At 47.2% G+C, this 27456-nt stretch overlaps 1 protein-coding gene and 2 non-coding genes across 5 annotated transcripts; 1 reads left to right on the forward strand and 2 right to left on the reverse strand.

Moving 5' to 3' along the window:
• LOC135905472 (alkaline phosphatase-like) lies at positions 1-26764 on the forward strand. 3 transcript variants are annotated; one of them, XM_065436429.2, is made up of 10 exons: positions 1-175; positions 862-1085; positions 7030-7210; positions 7758-7930; positions 10164-10365; positions 12342-12479; positions 13609-13800; positions 15618-15713; positions 25205-25381; positions 26583-26764. In XM_065436429.2, exons 1-10 carry the CDS (start codon positions 61-63, stop codon positions 26669-26671), a joined length of 1587 nt encoding a protein of 528 aa, XP_065292501.2. In that variant the 5' UTR covers positions 1-60; the 3' UTR covers positions 26672-26764. The 3 variants fall into 3 exon arrangements, with proteins under 3 accessions (XP_065292501.2, XP_065292500.2, XP_065292502.2); XM_065436428.2 differs by having other exon boundaries at positions 25237-25381; XM_065436430.2 differs by lacking the exon at positions 25205-25381.
• Positions 1710-1781, reverse strand: TRNAP-AGG (transfer RNA proline (anticodon AGG)). Its single transcript has one exon. It is a non-coding gene; the product is annotated as a tRNA-Pro (tRNA).
• TRNAP-AGG (transfer RNA proline (anticodon AGG)) lies at positions 3429-3500 on the reverse strand. The gene has a single exon. It is a non-coding gene; the product is annotated as a tRNA-Pro (tRNA).
• Positions 26765-27456: the final 692 nt, after the last annotated feature.

Consider the following 27456-nt stretch of genomic DNA (forward strand, 5'->3'; position numbering starts at 1 on the left):
GAAGATGAAGAGGAAGAACAGTGCGCGGTTTGCGGGCTCCACCAAGGTGGAGGAGCGGCCATGGCGTCCGCCGCACGCCTGGCGGCCGTCGCCGTTGTGCTAGCGGGCTCCGCGTTCACCGCTGCTGCTGCAGCCGCCACCCCGCACTTCCCTAACCCGTCGGCCCAGCAGGAGAGTGAGTGTACTGTTAACACACGCGTGTTTCCGAAAGGCGGGGCTGCCGTCGCGACCTTGTGCTGAGCGCACACGAGACCGGCAGTCTCAAACTGCTGGTTCAGCTCCTAAACAGGAAGCCTGCGCGCTCTGAGCCGTTACGTCACAGCGGAAGACGAGAGCGCATGCTTTCCAGTGAGGATGCAAAAGACTAGCGCGGTCGTCATTTTCCCAAAACATGTTCATCAATGGTCTTGGCGCGTGACGTCCCTGATCGACGTGCACAGACATCATGTTAGGCTGGCCGTATCAGGCGCAGGCTTATGGTAACGTAAGCCACACCAGACTAGAAGAACTTGAGCGAACCGGTGCTCAACCGTGAAGACAGACTTATTAGAGGGGTGATGCTCTAATCTGCATTGGCTTTATTGTCATCCGGACCGCTCGGCAATAGTCTGGGCAGCGGTCCAGCTTGCCAAAGATCTGTGCAACAAACCTAACACGAACTTTTGGCATGCCCTAAAGGTATCGCTTTCTGGCCAACTTATGATCATCTGATTATAACGGCATAGTCAATGTGCAGAGCATTGTAGCTGATCGTAGCTGATTGTAGCTGATAACTGGCGCCAGCTGACACTGTGAAGACACCGCACTGTGCGCACTGACACACACTGTAACTTGCGGTCTCATGCTCGCTCTCGCTCCCAGAGGAGCCCGCGTTCTGGTACCACTCGAACCGCGAGGCCCTCGAACAGCGCTTGAAGGCCGAGAAGCGCGAGGGCCGCGCCCACAACGTAATCCTGTTCATCGGCGACGGCATGGGCCTGTCCACCATCACGGCGGCGCGCGTGTTCAAGGGGCAGCTGGCCGGCAAGGCGGGCGAGAACTCCGCGCTGTCCTTCGAGAAATTCCCGCACACCTCGCTCTCCAAGGTGAGGAGGTGAGCCACGCTCGCTCTCGACTACACTCATCGCAAGTTTTAACTGGCCTCCCATTGTTGTGGCTCTCGTTTTAAGTAGGGAAAATAAGAACAACGAAGCCGCAGAGAGCAAGAAATGTGTCTCTCTGCGTTAATTGGTGCCGTTTCACAACCCAGACGGCGCGTGTTGCCATTAGGTCTGTAGAGAACCTATTCCGGGGAACAAAACATCGGAGAAATCTGAGGCATTTTCTGTACCCGGTCCGAAATTGCCCAAAGTCTAGCACATTCGAAGCCAGCACAGGCCTACACGTTTCCTTAGATCGGAACATAAAGCCTTGTTGGCCGCGGCTCATGTGGGAACGCGGAGTCGGCAACAAACTGCGAGCTACGCAGGTCCACCGAACTAGTTCGACGACAGATGCGGTGAGGCATGATGCCCACTTTCTCTTTTCTAGTATCGTCAATGCTTCATAACGCACAAGATGAAAAGCCCAGCTTTTCCTCCTCCAGGAGCGAGATACAGCTGACCTCCCTCTCCCTTCTTTCATATATATATATATATATATATATATATATATATTATATACGCACATGCACATAAAGCAAATTAAAAAAGAAATAACCATAAAAAGCAGGGCTCGTCCGGGAGTTGAACCCGGGACCTCTCGCACCCTAAGCGAGAATCATACCCCTAGACCAACGAGCCGCTGATGCCGAATCGTGCGAACGGAGCACGGCTGGCCTGCCCTCGGTCACTCGCTGATCAGAGAGGAGAGCGTTGAAACTGGGGCACCAAAAGTTAGGCGACGCTATATGGACGAGCCCTGCTTCTTTATAGTTTTTTTTTTTCTTTTCTATTTCAGTTTGCTTTAGGCAACTGCATATGGATTTCATTAAAGATACTGGTTAGCGTGGGCGGAAAAATGTAGTGTTCGGGGAATCTGGGACTGCTTTTGGTGGCGCACTCTTGTATTAGATAAAAAAGCACAAATAGCCACCTTAATAAATAATTCCTGAATGGATAGCAATGCACCCTCAAACGCTCCAAAAAGGGGGAAAAAAAGTAAAATGTTAGCAGTTCTCGCACATGGACAAACTTCATAGGCAGACTAAGTATTTTGTTTGCACTGGTCTAAGCATTTCCTCAGATTTCTTGAATGCGCGCCGATAGTTGAGATATAATCACAAGCTAGACGAACCTTCATGTTATCGTTGCAATGTGTCTTCTTGTGTTTCTTTCATAGTTCTTTTTTATGGGGGGTAGGGGGGGTTGAGGTGAAGGGGTTGTTATTGTGCTTACATCAATAATTCCATGCGTTCGCTGAATGCATAGCTGGCTCAAACTTCCCAGAGGGAACCTCCTGGTCGTTATGAGTCTGGAATGCCACATAAGATAGACATCGTGCTGCGCCATACCGATTGATTGATTGATTGATTGATTGTGTTTAACGTCCCAAAACAACACTGAGGCTATGAAGGACGCCGTAGCGGAGGACTACCGATTAATCTTGACCAGCTGCAGTTTTTTTAATGCGCACTTAAATCTAAGTTCGCAAGCATTATTGCACTTCGCCCCCATCGCATGCGGCACGGTCTGGAGTCGAACCTGCGACATCGTGCTCAGCAAATGTGCTGCGGGTACCATAACACATGTCTTTGTTTGAATTCTCGGGCAATAATAAGTCAGAAATCTTTGACCCCGTTAATTGTATGAAATCGATTCGTGCCGCCTTAATGCATAGGTTTGGGGATCCGACATAACCCTGCAATGACCTTTGGCCTCGTACCTCAAGTGCTTCTGCATTATCTTGCCGGAATGACCATACAAAATGCGAATTTTAGGTCATTACATTAGGAACAATGTCAGAATGCAAAAAAAAAAAGAAAAGGAATTGATACTCTGAAATGTTTGCCAGAATCGAAAGGTTATGGTATTTCAAACTGGAAACGTGTCGCAGCAAGTGTGAACTAGGGTTAACGTTGACACTTTTGCGTGTTTGATAACCAACATTACAGTTTTACAGCGATCGAGCTACTGCTGCTAAGCAGTTATGTTTTTTGGTTGGGAGCAAAGTCGGAATGATTAGCCTAGCTAAATTTACATAGCAACGCCAGCTTATATATTGAAATAGCCTTTGGGAAACAGCTATCTGTCATTAAATGATCTCAACAGGAAGCACGCGTAACCGGATAACCAATATTTCTATACTACTAGATGACTAGGTTTAGCTATACCTCAATTCACAGCTTTATTTTCACTGTTTCCGTCGCAGTAGCGGGCTTTGGCTGAAATAACTTGCTGAAATAATTTCACCAGATACATGCTTAAAAAAAAAGTTCATTTAAAAAGAAAGGGCTCGTCCGGGATTTGAACCCGGGACCTCTCGCACCCTAAGCGAGAATCATACCCCTAGACCAACGAGCCGCTGTGGTCAAGCGCAAGCGCGCGCAAGCAGGGTTGCTCGGGCGGCACGTGGAGGAGCGAGTTCTAAATTGAGCCGGTGACCTTCGCTGCGGAGAAAGGAAAGGGCGCCGGCCGAGCAGGGCTGCGTTTGGCAGCTGGCCGAGTGGGAGAGATAGTGCAGGGCTATGTCGGTGTATCTTCGAGCGCTCGCCGCCCGTCGTCACAATGCACGGCGGGCCATTGTGTGCGCGCCTGAGCACCTGCGCGCTGGTGAGCACGTGCGAGGTGTGGATTACACGCATTGCGTCAGCCGATACAGGAGAGGAAACGCACGGACGCGTGCCCAAATCACTCGCTCGTTCGCCGATATCGGTTTTCGCGATGAAGAGCCGTTCGCGCCCCCGCCTTTAAAAAAAAAAAAAAAGAAAGAAAGAAAGAAAGAAAAGAAAAACAGAAAAAAGAAAACATAATATATTTAAGAGATATTCAGACAATGGTTCTTTAACTAGGATACCTTTTCCCGGAATTCAGCATTGAGAACACTGAAGTTTGTGTGCAGCCAGCGGAACAATGCAACACATGCTATGAGAACGACAAAACGGCACGATCCTTATAGAGAAAAAGGAAATACGGTGAAAAATGTGTCAGTGTTCTGTCCATCGTCCCGACAAAAAACGAAAAGGAATGTATTCGCGACGAGGTTGGACAACACTGACGTGTGTTTCCTGATTCCTCGTGTGAAAACCGATGAGCGTCATTGAATACCAAGAGTGTGTTGTCGTCTCTCCTTCCATGTATTCAAATTAAGTGTCCGCTTAATATATATTCAAATATTATTTGGACATTTTTGTACGTAAGGGTTTCATGCTATGGTTTTAGTTCCCACGGTCGATTGGTGTGCCACCAATATTTCAGAGCCCCCTTGAGACCAAAACTTCATACAACACATTCTGCTGGCCGATCGATGAAAGGCGGGGAAACGTGTCCGTATAAGGGGACGGGTTCGAAGTATAATAGGCTAGCTGTGAATTCATATCGTTCCACTCATTTCACTTTTCAGACACGCTTCAGCTAGGAGGATCGTGCCCTTTATGTGGGATTTTTTGTTTAACGCCTGTACACGTTTTTTGAGCTTCCCTGCTTATCGGAGACAGCAAGTGCGCTGAAAACGTGTTCGTCTTAGGATCTGGGGGGGAAAAAAATCTAAGCCCCCTTCTTAAAGAAAGATGGTTGAACGCCAGGCTACCCAGTCGATCTTTATATATCTGCATTGCATTACGCGCGTCACGCAATGCATTCCCGGCCGTCACCATGGGTAGGCCGCGAGTGCAGCCAACACCACCTAGAAGACTAGTCTTCTAGGTGGTGTTGGTGCAGCGCACGGCAAAAGAAGAGGCTGCCGTACGTGAACGCAAGCGCGATTGTGCCCGTAAGGCCGATCACGTGTATCGCCAACGGCATGCAGAAGCCGTGTGGGAGACGCTTGTGCAGTCGGGATGCCTATTGGTCTTGTGATCGTCAGCGTGTAGCACAACAGACCGAACACGTCTCGTTGTGACGCGGAAACGTTCTTGGCAGAAACGACGAATAGCTTGCAGACACATAGTACGCCCATCCTCGTGTGCGGTGACTTTACATCGAATGTAGTGAAAGAGCACGGCAAATGGATCGAGAGTTTCATGCTAGATCGCTACTCGTTGAAACTGAAGAGGCTACAGAGACCCACGATGCAACACCGTTGCTGCATTGATCTCACGTTTGCAAGCAGGCTGTGTCACGTTCCGCTGGCAGAGCCTCTGACCGTCTACCACAGCGATCACAAGTGAAGGCTAGCGCAAGTGTAGAGTCGTCCGTAAAATCGTGAGTGTGGGCGTGTAACTAATGGCTGCATGGTCTAAAATAAAGGCTATGCAACTTAACGAAATGTGTCTTCATTCAACTTCAACGTTCAAAAAATACAATCCTAAACAAGCAATTAAATCGCATATGTATAGCATCGGGTCGCTCAGCATCTCTTGGGTTCGTTGCGTGGTCGTTGGCTTGGGCTTTGACTTTGATTCAGTTTGCATTGGGGGAAAGCTTCGCGTTCATCCATCTTTCTTTAAGAAAGGGGCTTTGATTTTTTTTTTTTCAAGTGTCTTTACCTGGTTAGAAATTCTGCAGGTCACGTTCTCAGGGCGCGCTTCACTGTACGTTAGTAGCTGTGATGCAAGTGACTGGCAGGCATACACTGTTATCTGTTGATAACACTATCAGATAGGATGAGGATATACAGGCAGACCATATCCTTTCAGATAGATGAAACATGTGTATATATGCGGCCTTACAAGCTTTTTTTCCCTCTTCCTCCAACGTTGCTGCGTCCTGGCTACATGCTGTCTAGCCTAGTATGCAACAACTCGGTCAACTGGGTATGTGCAACAGGACATGTGCCACTGAGTATGCCAATAGATAAGCGGAACAGGAGGCAAGACAAAAAAAGTAGTCTGGGGTATTACGTTACGATTATGAGGCACGCCGTAGTGGGAAACTCCGCATTAATGTGGACTACATGGGGTTCCTTAACGTGCACCCAATCCACGGTACACGGGAGTTTTTGCATTTCGCCCCCATCGACTTCATGCGGCTATACCGTGGTCGGGACTTGATTCCGCGCCCACGGGCCTAGCAGCGCAACGCCAAAGCCACGATGTGACTACGGCGGGTATGAGACAAGAAGAAAGTCGGCAACATAAAATCGAAAAAGTCGGCAGCGGAAGCAGCCGAGAGTGCAGAAAGAAGTTGATGCGAAGTGAACAAAATGTGACCAGTGTGTGCATTGATCGTGGAGCGTTGATATATATATATATATATATATATATATATATATATATATATATATATATATATATATATATATATATATATATATATATATATATATATAGAGAGAGAGAGAGAGAGAGAGAGAGAGAGAGGTAAAGAAGAAAAGACATTTCAGCAAACATCAATTAAATAAAAGCTTCGCTCATCACTGATTCCCACATACATGCGTAGTATCCGCTGATTCTTTTTTCTTTGTTTAAAACCCTCTCGTGTGCTCGAACACTACCTTATATGTCCTGAAATAATTAGGTCGGTCGGTCCGACTGCACCGAAAAGCCAATGAGGGAGGGCAGCACCCGTTGCCTATTCAGCATAACTGCGTGCAACACTTGCCCAACATGATGGCATATATCACGGCCGGCTGTGGATTGGGCATGTGCATCAACCTCTTTCTGCACGTATTACATCCGCATTCCATGATCGGGGTATAACTTGGGGTCTGTGCGGCTCAGGGACCGTATGTGGAAAAGTTAATAGTTTGTGGTATTTTAACGTTGACCGCCGCCTTCGCGATAGCACTTCGTACAACCATTGCCAGACGTGCATCACAGGCACCGCTGTATAACGTCACAACAACCACAAAGAACGAAAGAGACAGACGTCGCAGCCACCTTGTGACGTCTGTTGTTTCAGCCGCGATTGCACGCGCCGCGGGTGAGATGTCGGGTGTGCCCGTGTAGCGCAGGTGTACTGCGTGGACCGCCTGGTGCCCGACTCCGCCTGCTCGGGCACGGCCATCCAGTGCGGCGTCAAGAGCAACTACTACACGCTGGGCGTCTCGGCGCACGTCACGCTGAACAACTGCACCGAGTCCTCGAACCCGCGCCACCACCTCAAGTGTCTCTACGAGCTCGCGCAGGAGGCTGGTGCGTACACACCGCGCTCGACGACGACATGCGAGCACGCGTGTGTCAGTTGTTCTCCAATTGCAATGAACACGAAGTTAAAGATCGGCGCGTCTACCCTACTTAGTTGATGCTCCAACTGCATTCTATAGCGCCGACACACCACTTATCAGAGCCAGCATCGTTCAAGTCATTTAACGCGAGTGTGTGCCTTGGGGTGGCTGGAAAGCGCTGGTGCTTGCGTCACCCCAATGTCACTATAAGGCAATATGTAGCACAAGTTCGGTTTTTATTTAACTGTTCGATCTTTTCGATGGAAACGTGCACGTCGGGACTAGCGCAGAAATCTGACGAAGACGACAACGCTGTATGTGTCTTCATTGTGCCCCTCTTTGTCAGATTTTCGGGCTCTTCTCCTGTGCGAGGAACAGCCTATAACGCGCGCATCAGTGTTTTGCGATGCGATTGGAACGAATTAGAAAACCGAAACTGCCATTGCTTTCTCGGCAATGACGTTTCCCCCGCACCTCGCGCGCTGACCTGCACGTGCACCTCCGCGCGCGTGCAGACAAGAGCACGGGATTCGCGACCACGGCCGCCGTGACGGACGCCACGGTGGCCGCGGGCTACGCGCACTCGGCGCACCGCGAGTGGGAGAGCAGCGTGGGCGGCAAGAGCGGCGACAACTGCCTCGACATCGCGCACCAGCTGGTGCACCGGCCGCCGGGGCTGCAATTGCGGGTGAGCCCCTCCTATAGTCACTGGAAGCGGGCCCCTCCCTCCCGCACGCGCCATATAGAAGTCGCGGGGTCACTACAAAGAGAAGCACTAACTCACTCTAAACTGATCGAGTATTTTCTCACTTCTCTGTTTTCGTCAGTCTCGCGCTGATAGGTCGATTACCACAGAAGAGAGAGAGAGAGAAAAGAAAATGAAGGTCCAACTGCAGCTCTTGAATTTCGCGCCGAAATCCAAGCGCCAGCACGTCAGCGTGACGCGTTGAGAAAGCGTTTTCCCGTACTTGCGCCGCTGCTTTGAAGCAAGTGTTCTCGAAGCTTGCTGTGCAGTGCAGTCTTTGGTTTGTTCTAGAGTGCAATGTAATCTATCTTTAGCGATGAAAAAAAATATCTACAGAGCAAACGAAACTCCTTCGAAATCCGTGACGTCATGAGGAGATGGTGCGGGAACATCCAAGACGGCTTCGCCACGCGCCTTTGATTGCCGCTTATTTTCTGGTTTATCATGCTTCCTGTCACTCTACATACAGGGTGTCCCGGCTAACTTTAGCCAGAGTTTAAAGATATGCGAATGCCACCTAGCTGGACAGAACCAAGATAATGTTGTTTGCCGTCACTTGGAGATATTAAAATTATGTTTTCATATGACTTAATTAGATAATTAGTCTTGATTAATTATTCGAATTCTCGAATATTTTGATTATATGAAAAGTGTCAATGAGAAAATTGTAGAGCAACACGAAAAACTCCCGATACAGCTTTCTGTTGCTCAATACGTGCTGCCTAAAAGTGTTTTTTTTCGAGCGTGAAAGAAGCCCGCGAATGCACGCAAAGTGCCTCGAGCGGTCCGTCGCGCGGCAATCTTGCGTGTTATATAATCAGTCATTGTGGCATGCTGCTTCCGGCTTGCGCAGCGAAACTTCAAGAGAGCCCTCGCTGCGTTCGCACTGGATAGAGAAAAAGTGCTAGTAAACTTATAGCGCAGCACGCGAAACGATATAGGTCAGCTTCACGAATGCATCCTCCAGAAAACTAAAGGGACTGTGCATGATGCCAACAGCCTTACTCTTCATATTATATCAGAACTCTTTCTCCATCAAAGTAGTGTCATGCCCAATGGTAAAATGGCGGAAAACAACTGTTCCCACTCGTCAAACACTACTGGCAGTTCCGCCTTCATGAATTGGGTTCGCGATCTGAGTGTGCATGCGGGGCCGGAATGACTCTCTGCGGGGTGTGTGTATGTAAAGCCCGAGTCGCGAGAAATGTGTGACTGGCCCCACTTTTTTCTGCAACAGATTATTTACTATTAGCGTATTACTTTTGGACGCTGTTAACGACTTCAGAACGCTTGTCTTCGCCTTCGAGGTCTCAAGTAGGCAGTCGACATATACGCGCGAAGGTTGTCGCAGATCCGTTGACTTACTTATAGCGGCGCCACGCACACGCACGGCAAGTAGATGCGATTCACACCATGCGAATGAGCCTGTAGGAACCTCAGCTTGGTGAGCATTCTGTGGCATCTATACTGCGCGAAATGTACGCTGCAAGGTGCGGCACAAAAAGTGGAGAGAGAGAAGTCTTTCCTCTCGTGTATCTCCCCCCCTCCCCCCCCCCCCCCCAACCTCGCAGCTTGCGGTGTATGCATTTCGCGCAGTAGATGCTACAGAATTCAGTTGAAGCAACTAGTTTGAAACAAAAATAAGGAGAGAGAGAAAAAAAAGTACTTCTTGGTAAGCATGGTTGTCCGAGGAGCTGGTTGCCCAACGAACGCCTTCTAAGTGTCACACTTCTTTCCGCGATTGTCGTCACGGCAAGCCAACGTGATCTCAACTGAGGGCCCAGAAGTTCGCCGTTTTCCAGATAACTTCAAAAATATTTTTTTTCTTTTTGCCGGCGAGTGTTGTTATCGGATTAATCGACACTAGCCGGCGATAGCGCACCCACATGTCACAATTAAAAGTATCCTGACCTAACAAATCCACACGACCAAAGTTCTCAGCCGTACATAGCTGTAATATCACGCTAACATAAGTTGACCTTTCCATAGCAGGCCAATACATAACTTCGGCAAGCGTCCTCGCTTATTGACTGCCAAGTGCCCCCCTTTGGGGAGGGCGGACAACATCCCTGTCACAAGCACGTTGTCATACCTGTCGCATGCGCTTGCACACAATGACCTCTCAGCCACGTAGTCATCTGTTTAAGACGGTCGTGACGGTCGACGTCACTTGCAGTTCATCGCTGGTGGCGGGCGCGAACACTTTCTCGTGCCCGAGGAAGCCGTGCAGAGGGGCCAGCCGGGAAAGCGTCCGGACAGCCGGAACCTGATCGAGGAGTGGACCCACCTCAAGCAGGCGGACCGAATGAACGCTCACGTGTGTATCACTAAGGAGGACGTCGAGAACCTAGACACTGAGACAACGGATACCGTGCTAGGTGCGTGTCTCTAATATGACATTCGAAGTTGCGTTGCAAGAAGTATGATTTTAGGTTCACGTTAAAGAACCCCAGGTGGTCCAACTTTCCGTAGTCCCCCACTACGGCGTGCCTCATAATCAGATCGTGGTTTTGGCACGCAAAACCACGTAATTTATTTTTTTTAAAGAACTAATATGTGCCAACGTGACTGCGGCAGGAGAAGTAAGCGCAATGATATTCCTGAGTCTGCACGGCAACTGAAATCATCAACACAGTGCGTGCGGGGGTGGGGGGGGGGGGGGGGTGGGGAGGGGGGGGAGGTTGCGTGCGTGTGAGCACGTGCGTCAGTGATCAGTAATAATAGCAGAGGGGGGACATTAATTTCGAAAAAGGTTCACGGAAAAGAGGGAATTGAGTTAGGCACCGACAAATAACGCGACGATCGATGCGCATATACTACTGCTCATCCAATGTTTCAGCTCAACTGCACGTGGAGAGAACGCATCCATTTATTGACGATTGCGCTTATTTTCCAATATGCATGCAGAACCACTAGAATAAAGTCTCGCAGAAGCCATCGAAGATGATTATCTGCATGATGATAGCGTGGCGCATGCTGTATATATAGTGTGCTGAACGCCGTCGGCTGGCGTTCACCACGCTCACTTGGTTTAGGCGACACACTCATCGGAATTTTGTGCAGCGTAGCGTTGACGTTCTTTCTTGGCGCGTGAACGATAGTGTTTTTCCAGTTCCTGAATGAGGCGGTCGTTGACGTCCAAGTACTCGTCGGCACAGTTCGTCCGGCGGGCCACTCGTCGACGAGCGTTCACCACGCTCACCTGTTGTAGACGAGGCTCTCTTGAGATAGCGATGGTGAGAGAGGGGAGGGGAGTACGTTGCATAGGGGAAAGGGGATCGTTGTCTGACGTTCTCTTTCTTCATCATTCTGCGCAGCTCCGGACGCACAAAGCTAAACCGCATGGCATCGTGCTTCCGGTGTGCAGCATCGGCAGTGTTCGCTTTGTGTCAGGAAGGAGTGTTTAGTCTGTGTCCGACCGTGTAAATGCAAGGTTCTTAAAAAATTGGCAGTGGCTTAGCTCGGCTATGCCAGGATATACGTAGCGAAAGCTAAGGCATAGCATAATTAGCCTTGGTTAATCTTGATTGCAAGTCCAGTTAGTCTGGTTGTCTAGCTATGTTGCGGCGTTTAGCCAGTCGCTCGGTGCGCTGTTCGTCTGTTTCCTGGACGATTCGTTTCCTCTTCATCTCGTTCCAATATCGATTCCAAGTCTCCTCCCGCTTATCAGAATTGTCGCCGTCCATGCTGCCGGCTCAACTGTGGCTGTGGCGCACGCGAGCTCTCCTTTTCAATCCCCCGACATGTTATTAGGCGTGCGACGCAGTTAGCGAAGCGATCGGAGGCGAACGCAACGACGAGGAACGCGATGTGACGTCATGTGCCTCTTCGGAGCACGGCTACGGCGAAATCGCAAGTTCGCGGCCAGTAAAGCTTTCGCTTTAAAACCCCACCAAATCGTGTCCTTACGCGAGCAGTACTTGAAGAGCGCCGTCGTTCACGCACCGAGAAAACACGTCGACGCTACGCTGTACCGAGTGCTACACGCCGAACGCGAGAAGTTACGCAGTCGTTTCCTCAATCCACACCAAACCACGTGATCTCGCTCGCACACCACTTGGAGAGAGAGAGAAAGCGCGCCGCGGTGAAAGGGGCAGCCATGTCCAAAATGGCTGCCCCTTCGCGGCGCCACACCACGTCACTTGCACAGAGGCGAAAAGGGAATTCCCATTTCTCCCAGAGTGGTGGCGTCACTTGGTCAGATTCGGTCACATTCAAACACCTGCCACGGTAGCCAAATAAAAGTATTTGATTTAAGGAGGAGAGGGGAGGGGGGAATCAACAGACGGCATGCGGATTTATATATGCCTATATGGTGTAGCCACGCGCTACATGTGACATGCTTAACTCGCAGCATTGCTCGCCAGCGGTGACCTCCCGTACGAGAATCTGGACGACATCCGGAAGGGCACCAGCCTTTTGACCAAACTCACCGAGAAGGCAATCCAAATTCTGAGCAAAAACCCTGACGGCTTCGTGCTCCTCGTCGAAGGTATACGTGCCCGTAGAGCTGGCTTCTACAAGGCGTCGCGATCAAACGAACCCATCAAGTTAAGTAATAAACACTACGCGAGGTTTAGGGTATCCCACATGCGGGAAAATAAATCTGCAGCCTAAAGTTAACGGCAAAGATTATATATGCGGTGCTTATAGCTCAACTACCTGAAAATAGCTTTGCAGTGCCGTTGAATTCCTTCATCGCCGATGCTCTGAGACAGTATTAATCAAATCACTTTTGTGCGATGTGACGTTTAGTGTAATGACTCACTGGAGCGACACACTGCACTCTAGAACCATATAATGTGACACGAACGTGTACATGATCAGAACATATATGTTCAGCTTGAGATATATCGCTCATTAATGTGATTGAGGCGTGTCGCTGCTTTCGTCGTGTTTGCTTCCACTGGCTGAGTAAATCAACGCGCACTGAATGTGACATACCCCAAAAACGCTCGACCGAAAGTATGGCCATGTATGGCCCCCACATAGCGTTGCGGGAAGTTCCTCTCGTTGTTGCTAGTCTCTGAAGTGACTGTGCTGACAGCGATACTGCCATGCTGTGCTCCCATTTTTTCGATTTATCGATTCTTAGTTTATTTATTATTATTTTTTTTTTTTGCACTTGACCTAACGGAGCGGCCTCTCTTCCCGCAGCCCACGTGTTGAATTCCCGCCAGGGTTTCCGCAAAACACAACAAAAGCCTGTAGCCAACTGCACATTACAGGCGCACAGTTGTACCCCCATTGCTGTGTACAACTTTTGCTCAATATTTTTTGGCAACTGATGTCATCGATAATCGAAAGCTACATGGAGTGTACCAGCACTGACAAAACAATTCTGCGTCGGTGTACTTTTAACCTAATATAGTGTTTTTTTTTTTTCAATTCAAGGCACCGACACCGAATTTCTTGAAGACACATTTGTGCTAACACACGCACATCGACTAGGAATGATGGTAGTCCGTCCGGAGCAGACCACCGTTAGTTGAATTATATATATATATATATATATATATATATATATATATATATATATATATGAAGTGACCAGTTTCCAACACATCACACTTTCTTTCCTACTTTTACATTCCTAATGGTAATGCATTCACTACTCCCAGCTGGCCAAATTGACAAGGGTCACCACGAGAGTTTGGCACACCGGTCTCTGGCCGAAGTGCTTTCATTGGACCTGGCCGTCGCCAAGGCGGTCGAGATGACGCGGCCTGATGAGACGCTCATCGTCGTCACCGCCGACCACGGACACACATTCGTCATGGGCGGAAAACCGCAGCGAGGAGCTAACGTCTTCGGTACGTATGACGCGGCTGAGTGCGGCTGCGCAGGCCCTATCTTAAAGCGATCTGCGATGGGTACAGAGTCTAGGTGTGGCAAGGGCTGATAGCTTCGTGTGCGCTGTGTTCTCGCTGCTTAGTTCACGCTGAAGCGGGAGGCAACACGAAGGTAATTTCGCTCGCTGCTGCCGCTGCACTTTCTCCCTCCAGCATTTTGACAGCGAGTGTATGCGGCCATAGAGTAAAATGTGTTTGTTTGCCTGTGTGCGCGTGACACCATGCTTTTTAATTTAATTAACAAGCGAATGTTTACAAGTTCACACGGCAGATAAAACTACTATCCTTATTTCGTATATAGCTGTCTAATAATTTTCTAATGCAATCGATGCATAGATTTCCAAGCAGAACTGCGACTTTTTAAGGAAGTTTTCATTCTCTCTTCACTCGACCTGGCGGATATGCCGTTTTGCCGAATCTACAGCTACACGACCCACTAGGTACGTGTCTGTGTGGTGTCAATTGGTATGTGCCTCTGGGTATAAGCCCCTGTGTTTGTGCAACTAGTTGTGCGCCCAAATAGACAACTTGGGGTGCTGGGTGTGTGCCATTGGGTAAATGCAAGAGGATGGGCAGGTGTCCATTCTTGGCTAATCACCCGGAATGAAACTTTCGTAGAGACCGCAAAAAACGCCCCGTCAAAACTGTCTCGGTACCAGGTTCCCGAGGTGCTTAGTGAATGCGGTCTCCGCGTAGTAGCTTCCACTAAAGCTCTCCGTATAGATGTTTTCGCCGAAGCGGCGGTGACGCATGGAAGGAGAGTTTCCAAAAGAGGCATATGGTGATGACGCCGTCATGCCGGCACAGGTCCTTGAGTAAAACGCCGATCTTTATAGTTTGCATGCTGTTTTAGAAACTTCTGTTCTCTGCTTCATTGAGAACTGACAGCGTCGATAATCCGACAGAAATTGCCTTGTTTTATCATTCAAGTCTGATTACCGAGCAGTTTAATGGTGTTATAGGTAGATGCCGTTGCAATGTGCACGTGATAAGTTTGCTATCAGTAGTAGTCGCCCGCGGCATCGAAAAATAGGCTTTCGAGCCAAGCCCTTAGACCGTTTTCACCATCATTACTATCGATGTACGTAGAAGCAGTCTAGGTGGCGTCACCGATATGATGATTCTGTCCAGAGGGTTCCAGAGGTATACCGATTTGTGGAGAAAGTAATGTTGGGATGACACACATTTTCGTAAACGACGTTCTTGCGCTATGTATACCAGTTTACGATTGAACTACCAACACGCCCAAACTTCTTCCATGCTAAGGTAACAAATGACTCGCGCGATTTTTGTTGATGTGGCTGGACACTCTCTCCCATGCCTGTTCTTTGCTTTGTTTTACCAAAATGCTGAACTTATGACAGGCAGTTGATAGAGAGGAGCAGGTGCAGGAGAGTGCTCCAAAGAGATGAAACATCGTGCCGTTGATTGATGTATTTATTTATTTATTATTATTTCTTGCAGTTAGCCGATTCGATTTGCATGCCATGTTGGAATGAGAACTTGGTTACAAGCGGCTTGAATCTGTACTCTTAATCAATGGAACCTGGCTGTGCAGACGCCAAAATTATGTGCTTCTTGTGACATTCTATAATGTTCTCTCGCTTCTCCCGACATTCTTAATATCACATATTGTTCATTGAGGTGAATGTGTACAGGTGAGGTTACGCAGTCATAGCGATCCGCTGGCATGCTTTATTGAATGCAAAAAGTCTGGAATAACCAGAGCTATCTGTATGCGGATTGCAGCATCCATTCACCATGCGTTATGCTCGCAGGCGTTGACAACAAGCAGCATCCGAGGACCGTGCTCAATTACGCTGTCGGGCCGGGTCACCGGCGGGACTACTCAAACCTTACCTTGGAGGAGACATGTTTGTACAACATTCCCGCTGTACTTTTAAGCTAATGTGCGCGGGCACTTGAAACATTGGCCAAATAGATGCACTGCCTATTTACGTAGCCAAGTATTCTCTGGCTGCCCAAGTCATGATGCTCGCATACTGGTTACGGCCGGTGCGTACTTATTATATAAAGTTGTAAATAACAATTCTGGGAGCGCAAATGTGGTTTTGCGAAATTCTAATGCGATGTAGAATGACACTGCAAAAATGAAAAAAAAAAAGAAAGCATTTGCGAATGTTCCAAAAGGGAAGTTAAAGAAAAAGGAAAGAAAGTAGAGAGAGAGCGCACGCCATTACGGAATTTCTACAGATCTCCGTGATGCTATCCACTTTGGCAACTTCTGGCCCTGGCTATAGTTCACTGCTTAATAATAATAATAATAATAATAATAATAATAATAATAATAATAATAATAATAATAATAATAATAATAATAATAATAATAATAATAATAATAATAATAATAATAATAATAATAATAATAATAATAATAATAATAATAATAATTTCAGCAGTCTAGGTGCAGGCCCAAAATTTACAGTATTTGGTCTTGATTTTCTGCGTGTTAGGACATGCTAGGTCCAATTTAAACAAACAATCTAACTCTCACTGAAAAAAATCCATCCACCCTTACAAAAGTCGTTATAGAGAATCTATTTTACTGTAAACTTTTTGTGGCCTTCAATAGACATTCTGTAGCGATGAAACAGAATATTGTGTACGATATTGCAAGGGCGTCGAAATTGGAAAGCACGAACAAAGCCACGTTAGAGTATATACGCTGGAATATTAACTATTTATTTAACTCAAACTTTCCGTGACAAAATAAAATTATGTTGCCTTATGCCATGCACGCGACAATATGATTTCCTCAGTTCGGTCGTGTGCGCAGTGCTTATGGGGCATGATAGGTGTTAGTAAGCCATGCAAACACAATGCTTCGAGTCTGACGATATGACATCTCCGTTGGCTTCTTCCGAGACAAAGACATGTCATAGATGATTACATACGTTTCCAGGTTCCATGAGGTATGCAACGCCTGTGGAAACGGCCATGTTGTGATGCAAGCCATAGAACATGATTATAAAGCTGCAGCAGTGAGGGCATCCATTTCAACCGCGGATAAAAAGTGCGATTTGTACATTGTTTTATGATGCTGTTGCAGAAATTGTGAATTATATACACAATTAACTGCAACTGCACGGACAGCGTCAAGCAGCGTAGCCGATGCGTGCTTGTCTGCATCATTCCTATAGGTCCCTAACAGCAATGCAGACTTAGTTAAAAAAAAAAAAAACATTAATACCCCATTTCAAGCAGCTCGATTCGCAGTGTGCGTGCGCTGATTAGATTTACTAATCCAACTAATCGGCGAGACGTGGTGTTTGTTTTCAATGCTAGAAGGAGCTCCGAATTTTGCACGATGCCAAAATGTACGACAACAGGGTGTCTACCAAGTTGACATTTCCAAATTCCCTGAGTTTTCCAGGTTTTCCCTGAGCACCTTTGCGAAATTCCCTGAATGAGTCGGATCTTTGTTCTATGTCAAGACAGGCTGACACCACGTTGCCCGATGCTGTCACTCTCTACTAAGCATGCTGAAACAAAAAAATGACTTAATCCAGTTTGAATAGTAAGGAGTAATATATATTTTATTTAAAAAGAAAACAGAAGGAAGGTGTTAGTAAAATGCACAGCGAAAGAAATGGTAAAGCCCATTCCAAATTGAGTCGAACATTTTCAAATACGAATGAAAAGGAGATGCATACATAAGTAAATATTTTTTTAATATCAGCTATTTCTATCAATTGATAGCAAGCTCATCTGTATGAGGTCCTGAACTTTGTCACAACTAAGGTTCTCTCTCAGCAGCTGGGAAGTCAACCTCAACTGTCCTGACATACTCTCAGCCCGTACACAACATCTCAGTGTTGGGTTTCACTGCGTAAACAATTTATTTTGGTTTGGATGAGGGACACCTGTGTCTCAGCATCAGCCATCACTTAGTTTTTTTAGCTCAAGCTCCTTCAAAAAGGTGGCGGCACCCTTCCTTTCCCGTTAATTCCTCAGTGCGTCGGTCCTTTCTGTTCTCATCCTCCTTCTACCACGCTTTCACCACATGGATCATCTGAAGCATCCTCTTGGTCAGTTGTACAGTCAACATTTGATTTCTTGGACTTCCGAGGGGCCGCAAAAAAAAAATTGAAAAAAAAAACGGGCAGTCTGAAAAAAATTAATGCATGTCTTTAACTGCCTTTAAGGGCTAAAATTACCACAGGCACGTCTAAAAAAGCTCTGAAGGCCTGCCAGTACGCTTTTTAGGCATATCAGGGCTTGTACTGTGACAGAAGACGACGTGCACGCATGTGTAATTAAGTAATGTATACTGTGTCCCGCGACAATTGCCCCCTTCCCACGCTTGTTATGCTTCACCGCCTAACACTAGTCTACCGAGGCGAAGCTCACTTTCGCAGACTGGCATTACGGAACGCGCTGTGCTCTGCGAGCTTCAAAGCCAATCGCTAGGATTACAAAGGCGGAGTCGGTGCCATTGGTGATAGCGGCGAATTCTTTCAGTGAAAAACACGGCACCGCACGGCGAGAAGCTTAATAGCGAACATAGAAGCAGCTAGGCCTGACGTTGCCGCGGTGGTGGTTACGGATTTGCGGATTTGCCTGCGAGAGTGCCGGTTCGAAGCGGCGAGATAATCAAAATAGCGGCGGTGGCGGCTTTGATTAATTCCATTTCAGACCTGCAGTCGGGGAAATATACATTGACTATATGGAGTACGTGGTGGTGCCGCAAAACCGTGCAAATTATCGGGCATGTCCGAAAAATCGGGCGTCTAGAAAATCGGTCGTTAACTACTCTGGCAATACATCGTGCCGATGACACGGCGTCAATAATGATTCGTTGCGATTCCTCTGTTACTGGAGCCAGCATTAACACGACTTTCGTTCCCTTTCAATAAAGTTACAGCTAATTTTCCCTGATGGAAGCACAAATTCCCTGAGTTTTCCCTGAGTTTTTCCAGACTGTTCAAATTCCCTGAGAATTCCCGGTTTTCCCGGTTTTCCCGGTTGGTAGACACCCTGGACAAATTCTGATGGGGCCGTCTTTCTCGAAAGTGCCCGACCAAATAGACCCCAGAGAGATATCTGGAGACTCTTGACCTCTCTTGCTCCTCAACATGTGCATTTGCCTTGTACTATATGGAGGGCGATCATAGTGGCCGCGACAGAGTTTGTACTAACGTGGTGGCAGTTCTTTTTGTCGTCAGTGGTTGGCTGGCATCATTGGGGTGCACGTAACATAAGGTTTCCAGCTTCGCAGTGCGTCTTCAATGCGCTGTCATTGTCAGGGTCGTCGGCAATGGGATAAGTACGAGCCGCATTGGCACACGCAGCCCACCACGAACAAGAACTGCAATATAATGCGGTATAACCGGCAAATTGGTATATACAACGAATTCGCAGTAATAACGTGTCATTATTAATTGTTCTGGGGCCGCTAAAGCGGCATTTGACGGGGGTGTTGACTGGTCAACGGTGACAGACGACGATACGCAAAACTCCGTAAGCAGGCTTTTCCACACACGTAACGTGTCCTAACCAATAGAGTTACTGTATATCATATACAGTAACTCTACTATGGATGGATGGATGGATGGATGTTATGAGCGTCCCCTTTGGAACGGGGCGGTGGCTTGCGCCACCAAGCTCTTGCTACTATGCTGCCTAATATCCTACCTAGGTTAACCCATGAGAAAAAAAAAAACACACTATGAACTACCACGTCCAAATTTTCTGATACCCTATTGCGAACTGTGCTTTTGTACGTCTCCGTCCTTTGTCGTTTCCCTACTTTTCTTCCACCAATCCTCCAATCGCCTCTTACTGATGTCTATTGCGGACCTGTTTGCTTTACCACTGCTCCCGCTGAACCCAAGGGCTTCAAGGAGGCCAGTGGTGCCTAAATCGACCGCTGGATAGATGTCTTCACATTCTAATAAAATATGCTCCGTCGTTTCCCTAGCTTTACCGCAGCAAGCACATGCTTCTTCTTCCTTCTTATATCTCGCTTTATACGTGCGTGTTCTAAGGCATCCCGATCTCGCTTCGAAAAGTAATGAGCTTCCCTTTGAGTTATCATAAATGGTTTCTTTCCTAATTTCGTTTTTTCCCCTTAAGTAGTTACTCATGGCAGGTTTCTTTTCCATTGCCGCCACCCATGAGATTAATTCAGCCTCTCTGACTTTCCGCTTGACCTTCTTTGTTGCTGTGTTGCCCACCCCACAGGCCGCATACTTGCTGGTAAGCTTCCTAGTTCTTTTCCTCCACTGTGAATCAATGTTTTGCCTGTACAGATACCTGAACACTCTCCCAGCCCATTTACTTTCCTCCATATTCCTCAGCCGTTCTTCATACTCAATTTTACTGCGAGCTTCCCTCACTTCAAAACTAGTCCAGCCCATATCCCCTTGCACAGCTTCATTTGTAGTCTTCCCGTGAGCGCCCAATGCGAGGCGACCCACTGACCTTTGGTTCCCGTCGAGTCCTGATTGTACCCCTGATTTAAAGCAAACAACCGCATTTGCAAAAGTAAGTCCTGGAACCATTACCCCTTTCCACATACCTCGGAGGACCTCGTACCTATTGTATCCCCATAGCGCTCTGTGCTTCATTATGGCTGCATTTCTCTTCCCCTTGACTGTTATGGTTTTTTCCTGTGTTTCCATATATCCGTTGCCTTCGTTTATCCATATACCAAGGTATTTATATTCTGTTACCCGAGGTATTTCTTGGCCCTGTATCTCCACTGTCTGTTCACTGTTTTCATTGAATACAATAACACCTGATTTTCTAACACTAAATTTCAAACCTAAATTGTTGGCTTCCTGTCCACAGATATTAGCCAGACGTTGCAAATCACTTTGCTTGTTTGCGAGCAACACAATGTCGTCCGCATAAAATAAACCTGGGAGTTGCTGCTCTATTACTGTACCTGCCTGTTTGTATGAGAGATTAAACCCGATATTACTTCCTTCTAGCGCCCTCTCCATCCTCACCATGTACATCATAAACAGCAGCGGGGATAAAGGGCACCCCTGCCTCAGTCCCTTGTTGATATGAACTTTCTCCGCGCTCCTCATCCCTTCCCATTCAACGCAAACAGTATTTTCTAGGTAAATCTCTCTCAAAAGCTGTATACAATCGTTACCTAAGCCTTCCCCTTCCAGAATATCCCACAAAATGCTGCGGTCTACGTTGTCGTATGCTCCTGTAATGTCCAAAAAGGCCACATACAACGGTCTGCTTTCTGCTTTTGATATTTCAATACACTGAGTAAGAACAAACAAGTTATCATCCAAACGCCTACCTATTCTAAAGCCATTCTGAAGCTCTCCCAAAATGTCATTATTTTCTGCCCATGCTTGAAGCTTTAATTTGATTGCCTGCATTGCTAGCCTGTATATTACCGATGTAATGGTCAACGGTCTATACGAGTGAATTCTGTCTTTCTCCCCCTTACCTTTATAAATTAAATTCATTCTACTTTGTCGCCAACTGTCTGGTATTCGTCTATCTTTTAAAGTTTTTTCAACTGCTTTCACGAGAGCTTCCTTACTTTTTGGTCCCAGTTCATTTATCAGCCTAACGGGAACCTCGTCTAGCCCTGTGGCTGTGCGCTTAGGAATTTTCTCTTCCGCTTTATTCCAGTTTAAATTTGTAAGCACTAGCTCCTTTCCCCCTTGGGTCTCTTTCATGCTCTTTTTTTCTTCAAATACAACCTCGTCCTTGCCTTGGAAAGATTCGGCTGTTACTTTTTGGATGTAATTTATTGCTGCTTCTCCTTCCAGTCTGTTTTCATCTTCGTCTAGGATATGTTGTTGTATTGTTGTTGATTTCCTGCCTAATAATTTTATGTGATTCCAAAATATTCTAGGTGCGGCCTTCTTTTTCTCACGTATTTCTGACAACCAACTTTCACTTTCACCTTTTAATTTTGCTTGCACCAGTATTTGAACCATAGACTTTTTCTCCCGGTATATTTCCCATTTACCGGTTACTTCATCCTGTGGCAACTGCGCCTTCTTTGCCTGCCTGTGCTCTCGAGATGCTTTCTGTCTTTCGGCGATCGCTTCTCGTATCTCCTTGTTCCACCAGCTTTTCGGTTTCTTTTTTCCTTTCCAATGAACGTGTTGTTTCTCTTTCCGTATTTCTGTCGTTACTACACTTAGAAGCTCACCATATTCCCACCCCTTACTTGGCGACTTGCCAATTTCTTCCTCCACTCTAGTGACTATATTTGCTACTTGTTCAGCGTTCAAATTTGGGCTGGCCATTTTGCTTTCGTTGCTCTCTTTCCCAACTACATATCCCATTTTCAAAATGATGCGTTTATGGTCACTCCCTATGCTGCTAAACCCTTCCTCATCGATGACCATTTCTCTCAACTTATCATGAATTCCTTCTGTCATCAGACAGTAATCAATGGTCGATTGCCGGTTTCCCACTTCCCACGTGATCTGTCCTTCACACTTAGGCCCTGTATTCACGATCACGAGGTTATGTTGCTCGCAAAGGTCTAGCATTGACTTCCCGTTATTGTCGGTATAGCCATCTAAATCCTGTATGTGGGCATTCATGTCACCTAATAGGACTATCTCAGCACCATTCCCGAAACCCCTAATATCAGCGCTTATGCATTCCACTAACTCTTTATTCTTCTCTGTGCAATTTATTCCGGTCCACAAATACGTAACTCCAAGCCAAGTTTCTTTCCCACTCATTGTACCTGATAACCAAAGATGCTCTCGACATTGTGAATTTACTCTTTTCCATTTGGCTCCCTGATGGATGAGCATTCCGACTCCCCCTCCCTTTCTTTCCGACTTAGTTCTGTTGCACCCTTCCCATACATAATTCTCAATAACTGGCGGCTCTTCTGAGTCTCTAAGGTGCGTTTCTGTAACCGCATACACCCCTATTTGTTCTCTATGTAACTGCTCCTCAATCTCTGCCCACTTTTCTTTTCTTCTGCCGCCCTGCATGTTTATGTAGCCTATTGCATGGCGAGCTCTTGTTCTTGCTTTCCTCCTTTTTCTCTTATCGACGGCGATGCTCTTCTGCTGTTCCCCTAGGGGACCTTCTTTATTACTACCTACTCTGACCTCCCGAGCGCCCGCGGGCCCCCTAAAAAAGCAACAGCGCGACCCCCAAGTCGCCAGCCCACTTCTCGTGCTAGCCTGTAATTGAAGTGGATCCCATCTCGTTTAAAACCACCACAACTTCTCACTTCCCTGTTTACTTCGACAACCTCGAAGCCTTTCTCTCGGCTCATTTTCCATATTGCCTCATTGGCAGCCATTACGGCTCTTTGTACGTGACTGTCACGCACAGGCACCTCCGGCACCGTGCACACCACGATCTGCACCTGAGGGGATAGCTCGCGCAAGTCGTCCACCCCCTTCGCCAAGCGCTGGGCTAGTCCTGGCCCTTTCCTGTTCAGGACGTCATTTAGCCCACCTGCTACTACGACAAGGTTGCGCACGTGGGCATTTTCCGTGAGCTTTTCTTTTGCTCGCTCCATGACAGAACCCAGTGTCTGCCCTGGAAATGTCCCTACCGCCACTCTTTTGTCGCCTTTCACCCTCTCCACAATTGCTTTTGAGCACCCAGCCATGTTTGAGTCGCCAGCGATAATCACCCTTTCACTCTCTCCTACCTCTCCCTGCTTCCCGGCTTCCTGTGGCTGCAGCGTCGCCTCCCGCGGGGCGTGTTGCGCTGCTTCGCTATAACTACGCCGATTCACCGGCGGCGAGCTGACTACCGCTTGCCCTGCCACCCTGCCCCCGACTTCGCATGTAGGGTCTACCCTACTTCCTGTGCTTTTGCCTCCGGCTTGGTGTCCCGACCCATCATTCTCCGCTGCGCGCGTCTCAAGCGCATCGAGACGCCTATGCAGTTCTGCTCTCCTTTCCTTCTCTTCTCCAAGCTCGGCCACGGTTCTTACTAATTGCGCGGCCTGCACCGCTTCCACCTTGACCAACTCGGCGACTTTCGCCTGCAAAGCTAACCGCCTCTCCCGCTCCTCCTTCAGGTCTGCTTTCAGCTCCTCGAACTTGGCTGTCCAATTTCCTTCCAGTTTTTGGACTGCTTCCCTGACCTTTTCGCACAGCCTGCACGTAAAGCTAGACTCTTCCGCGTCTGCTAAGCTCTGGAAACTGGTCTCGTCGAGGGAGCACCAGCGCAGGCACTCGTCGCACTGCACTTGCTCCGCATCCCCCGCGGCCTTCCCTTTGTTTGGTTTCATCGCTAGGCCTACTTCCTCAGGCTCAACGAGCACGTCCGCCAAATCACTTCGAAGAGCTAGCTGAGATAGTTACATAGGCCTATCAAACAGGTCCCGCCTAGCACCCAGGCCCAACGAGGGAAACCGCCAGACCCAGACAAAGCCGGCACGTTTACCACGCTTACCACGAATTCAAAATTTGCGCCCCCGCTCCATGCAAAACAAAACTCTTCAAAAACATCAGCCAACAAGAAGAAAAAAAAGACCACCTAGCCACGAACGAAGTCGCTGAAGCCTCGACACAGGAGCGTCCGCACGCCCAATTACTATTTAAATACAAAAAAACAGCTAATAAAAACAGAAGCAAGCTCAAAGCATGCACAAAAACTTATGATTTCGTCGTCGCCACGGAGCCCCGAAACGCACGTCCATCCGCCACAAAATCCAACCTTCAAAATCCTAACTAACCAATATGGCTGCGCTCCCTCTGGTAGCACAGTTGAAACATGCGTTTTGAAAGCTTGGATGGCGAGTTGAGTGGAGGGCAGGAGGGATGATGTCAGCATTCCGCGTACTGACATTGCAACTGCACTTCTAGTCCAAGATCCGCCATCTCTGTTACGTCAGATGAGGTCTGTGGAGAACTGCACTTCAAAGTTCCATGTATATTCATTTAAAAAAAAAAGTGATTGGGAAAGGTGGGTATGGGGTCATCACGGGCATAAAGCACTGTAGCCAGGAATTTTTTTTCGGAGGCAGGCACACATTTGACCGGGGTTGGGGGAAGGGGGCTAGGGAAGCGCCATTTTTTAGTATGCCAAAATTTGAGATGTAGCACAAGCCCGGTGCTCCCCCCCATAGGTAAATCTGTAGGACAGAGACAGTAAGAGATAAAGAAATGTGGGGAGGTTAACCAATGTCACGCTGATTGATTGGCTCTACGTTACTCGTGGGGAAGGGGAAAAGAATGACAATAAAGAAGACAGCGAATATACTTTTATGCAGCATTGAAATGCATGATCTCTCTGATGCAGAGATAGGCAGAATGCTAGATTATGATGTCGTTAGCGATCATCACCATAGTTAATTCAATGCGGCGATGCTCTTACCGTCCTTGTGGTCGAAGCAAAATTGCCATGGGGTATCATTCGTTCTGACCTGAAGGGCTTTGCATCAAACCTCGTCCTTTCGAGCAGCGCGCGAGGACTTCGCCTTCCCGTCCGCGTACTGGGAGAAGGCGGGCACTCACAGTGGGGAGGACGTGGCCGTGTTTGCCTATGGACCCTACGCGCACCTGTTCAGCGGGGTGCATGAGCAGACGTACATCTACGAGGTCATCAGGTGCAGTCTGCTTGACTTTTTAACGACGATTTTAGGCGAGGCACCCTCGGTGTTATACATGTTGGTTAAGCTTAGGCTGAAAATCAAAGAGCCCGCAGCCTCTAAAATGCTTTGCGTTTGGATACAGTGAAGAAGAGAAAGGTACAAACAATGTTATTCATAGTAGAGGCAATGAGATTCCTCCTCTTCGTGCTCCTCATGATGTCCACCCTGGAGCGCGAGGAAGTTTGGGCTGGGAGTTCAAAACCATTAGGTTCGTCATGACCATTCATTCATTCACTAACAAAATGCGAAGCATTTTACGCTGGCAGGTGAGACCGTATAAGAATTCAAAATTTTCTTAAGAAGAAATAAGATACAAATAAAGAAACAAACACAAGATATACACTGAAAAAGCCAGTTTTGAATGCAACATATATAAATATACACACACAAGAAAGGATACATAAACCATAAATGCGTAGGAGAAAAATAAGTTGTGCATATTTTTAATGAAGCAGAGTGCTATGGTGATGGCAGATGCTCTTGCTCTCATTGTGTATGGTACTCATCATTTGCGTCATTAGGCTGATTATATTGCACCACTTCTCCTTGTTTATGCCACTATTCTCGACAAGATATGCATGTACAGGCTGCAAAGTAAGGGCAGAAGTCATCCAATGACAGTAATGGAAAGTGACAAATTATTGCCGAGCCGATTACTGAATCTGTAATGCCTTGATGCTGATTTATCTTCTGTATCTCCAACACTCCCTTTGTGCCTTCTTGAGCTCTTCTCTTTCAGCTATCTTTCATTCTTCTTGCCCATACCATTAACTCAATGTAGTAAGGTCATGGTTTGTGCGTGCATGCGTGCTTCACAATGATTGACAGTATTGTGCTGTCACCAGCATTCCATTAACTCCAAATGGGGTCAGCGTGTCAGCAGCACATAACCGCCATATGCACTGCCTTCCTCTTCCTTTTTTAGAGGAGTCTTGTAGCAGAATATTTACGGTGCTTTGTAGTTGGTCAGAGTGTCACTATCAGCACTGCAGTTAGTATGCTCCCACTATTTCAATACAAGTTTTTACATTGGAAAAATGTGTAAATTCTGGGTGCGCCCGTGCGAGACGACGAACACGATAGACCAATATGATAGTCTTCAAAGCTTGGCCATATTAAATACCAAGCCCCATTTTTTCCCTTTATGCTATTGCAGGTACGCTGCTGGTTTGGACGATTCGAGTTACTCTACGAGACGCCAGTCCTTATTTGCAACTGTCACTGCGTGGGTCCCGGGTCCCGTAAAATACGCCCTGGCGCTCGCTGTGGTCTTTTACTTGCACATGTTTGTCAAGACTTTCCTATAGACTTTAATAAATCAATAGTGCATAATCACAACTTTATTTCTAATTACCGAGGAGCATATACCCCAAAGTAATTGAAATGTGCACTTTAAAAAAATCTAACACCTGTCAAATATGGCTCACGTGTGGTTATCCAACCTCAAACGCACTGGATGCTGTTGTGAACATAAATTCCTTCTATTGTTGAAATTAGTTCCAGCAAAATGGGCATTGTATAGCTGCCCAGTGTTCTCAACAAGAGTACCACAAGTTGGCAAATTTGACAGTGACGTGCACACTTTTTCTGCAATCTTACATTAGTGGAGAAAGGAATGAAGGGCAGTTTATATTCACTTTGCAAAACACTTGACTTACTCATGTAAAAAAGGAATCTCTGGCTGTTTTTGGGATATCCAAGTTGTAGTAGATCTCGCAGAGCTCTGCTGTGCACATTGATGTGACTGAGCCTTCATCAGCTCTCTGAAGTCTCATGCAGGAATCAAGTCCAGACGCTTAAAACTTTTACTAGCCAGTGGTCATCTAAACCCGAGTAGCTCGGAAACGCTTTGTCAAGATTCTAATTTCTGAACACCAAATTTTTGCAAAGACATGTGAATGCTCAACTTCAACCTCGTGCACCACATATTGACTCAAGTTTTGATCATGTGTAATTTATGCAGCGATGTCAGACACTTACCCAAGAAACAGAAGATGGCAAAATGCATTCACAACCATTTGGGCTAAGCA

This window comes from Dermacentor albipictus, chromosome 1, assembly GCF_038994185.2.
Source record: "Dermacentor albipictus isolate Rhodes 1998 colony chromosome 1, USDA_Dalb.pri_finalv2, whole genome shotgun sequence".
Taxonomy (NCBI): Eukaryota; Metazoa; Arthropoda; class Arachnida; order Ixodida; family Ixodidae; genus Dermacentor; species Dermacentor albipictus.

Excerpts from the sequence above, each read along its gene's own strand:
- LOC135905472 (XM_065436428.2), top strand. The coding sequence starts at position 61 with ATGGCGTCCGCCGCACGCCTGGCGGCCGTCGCCGTTGTGCTAGCGGGC. Across the intron at positions 7,211-7,757 it reads CGAGCTCGCGCAGGAGGCTG|ACAAGAGCACGGGATTCGCG; the intron begins GTGCGTACACAC and ends GCGCGCGTGCAG. Across the intron at positions 10,366-12,341 it reads GACAACGGATACCGTGCTAG|CATTGCTCGCCAGCGGTGAC; the intron begins GTGCGTGTCTCT and ends CTTAACTCGCAG.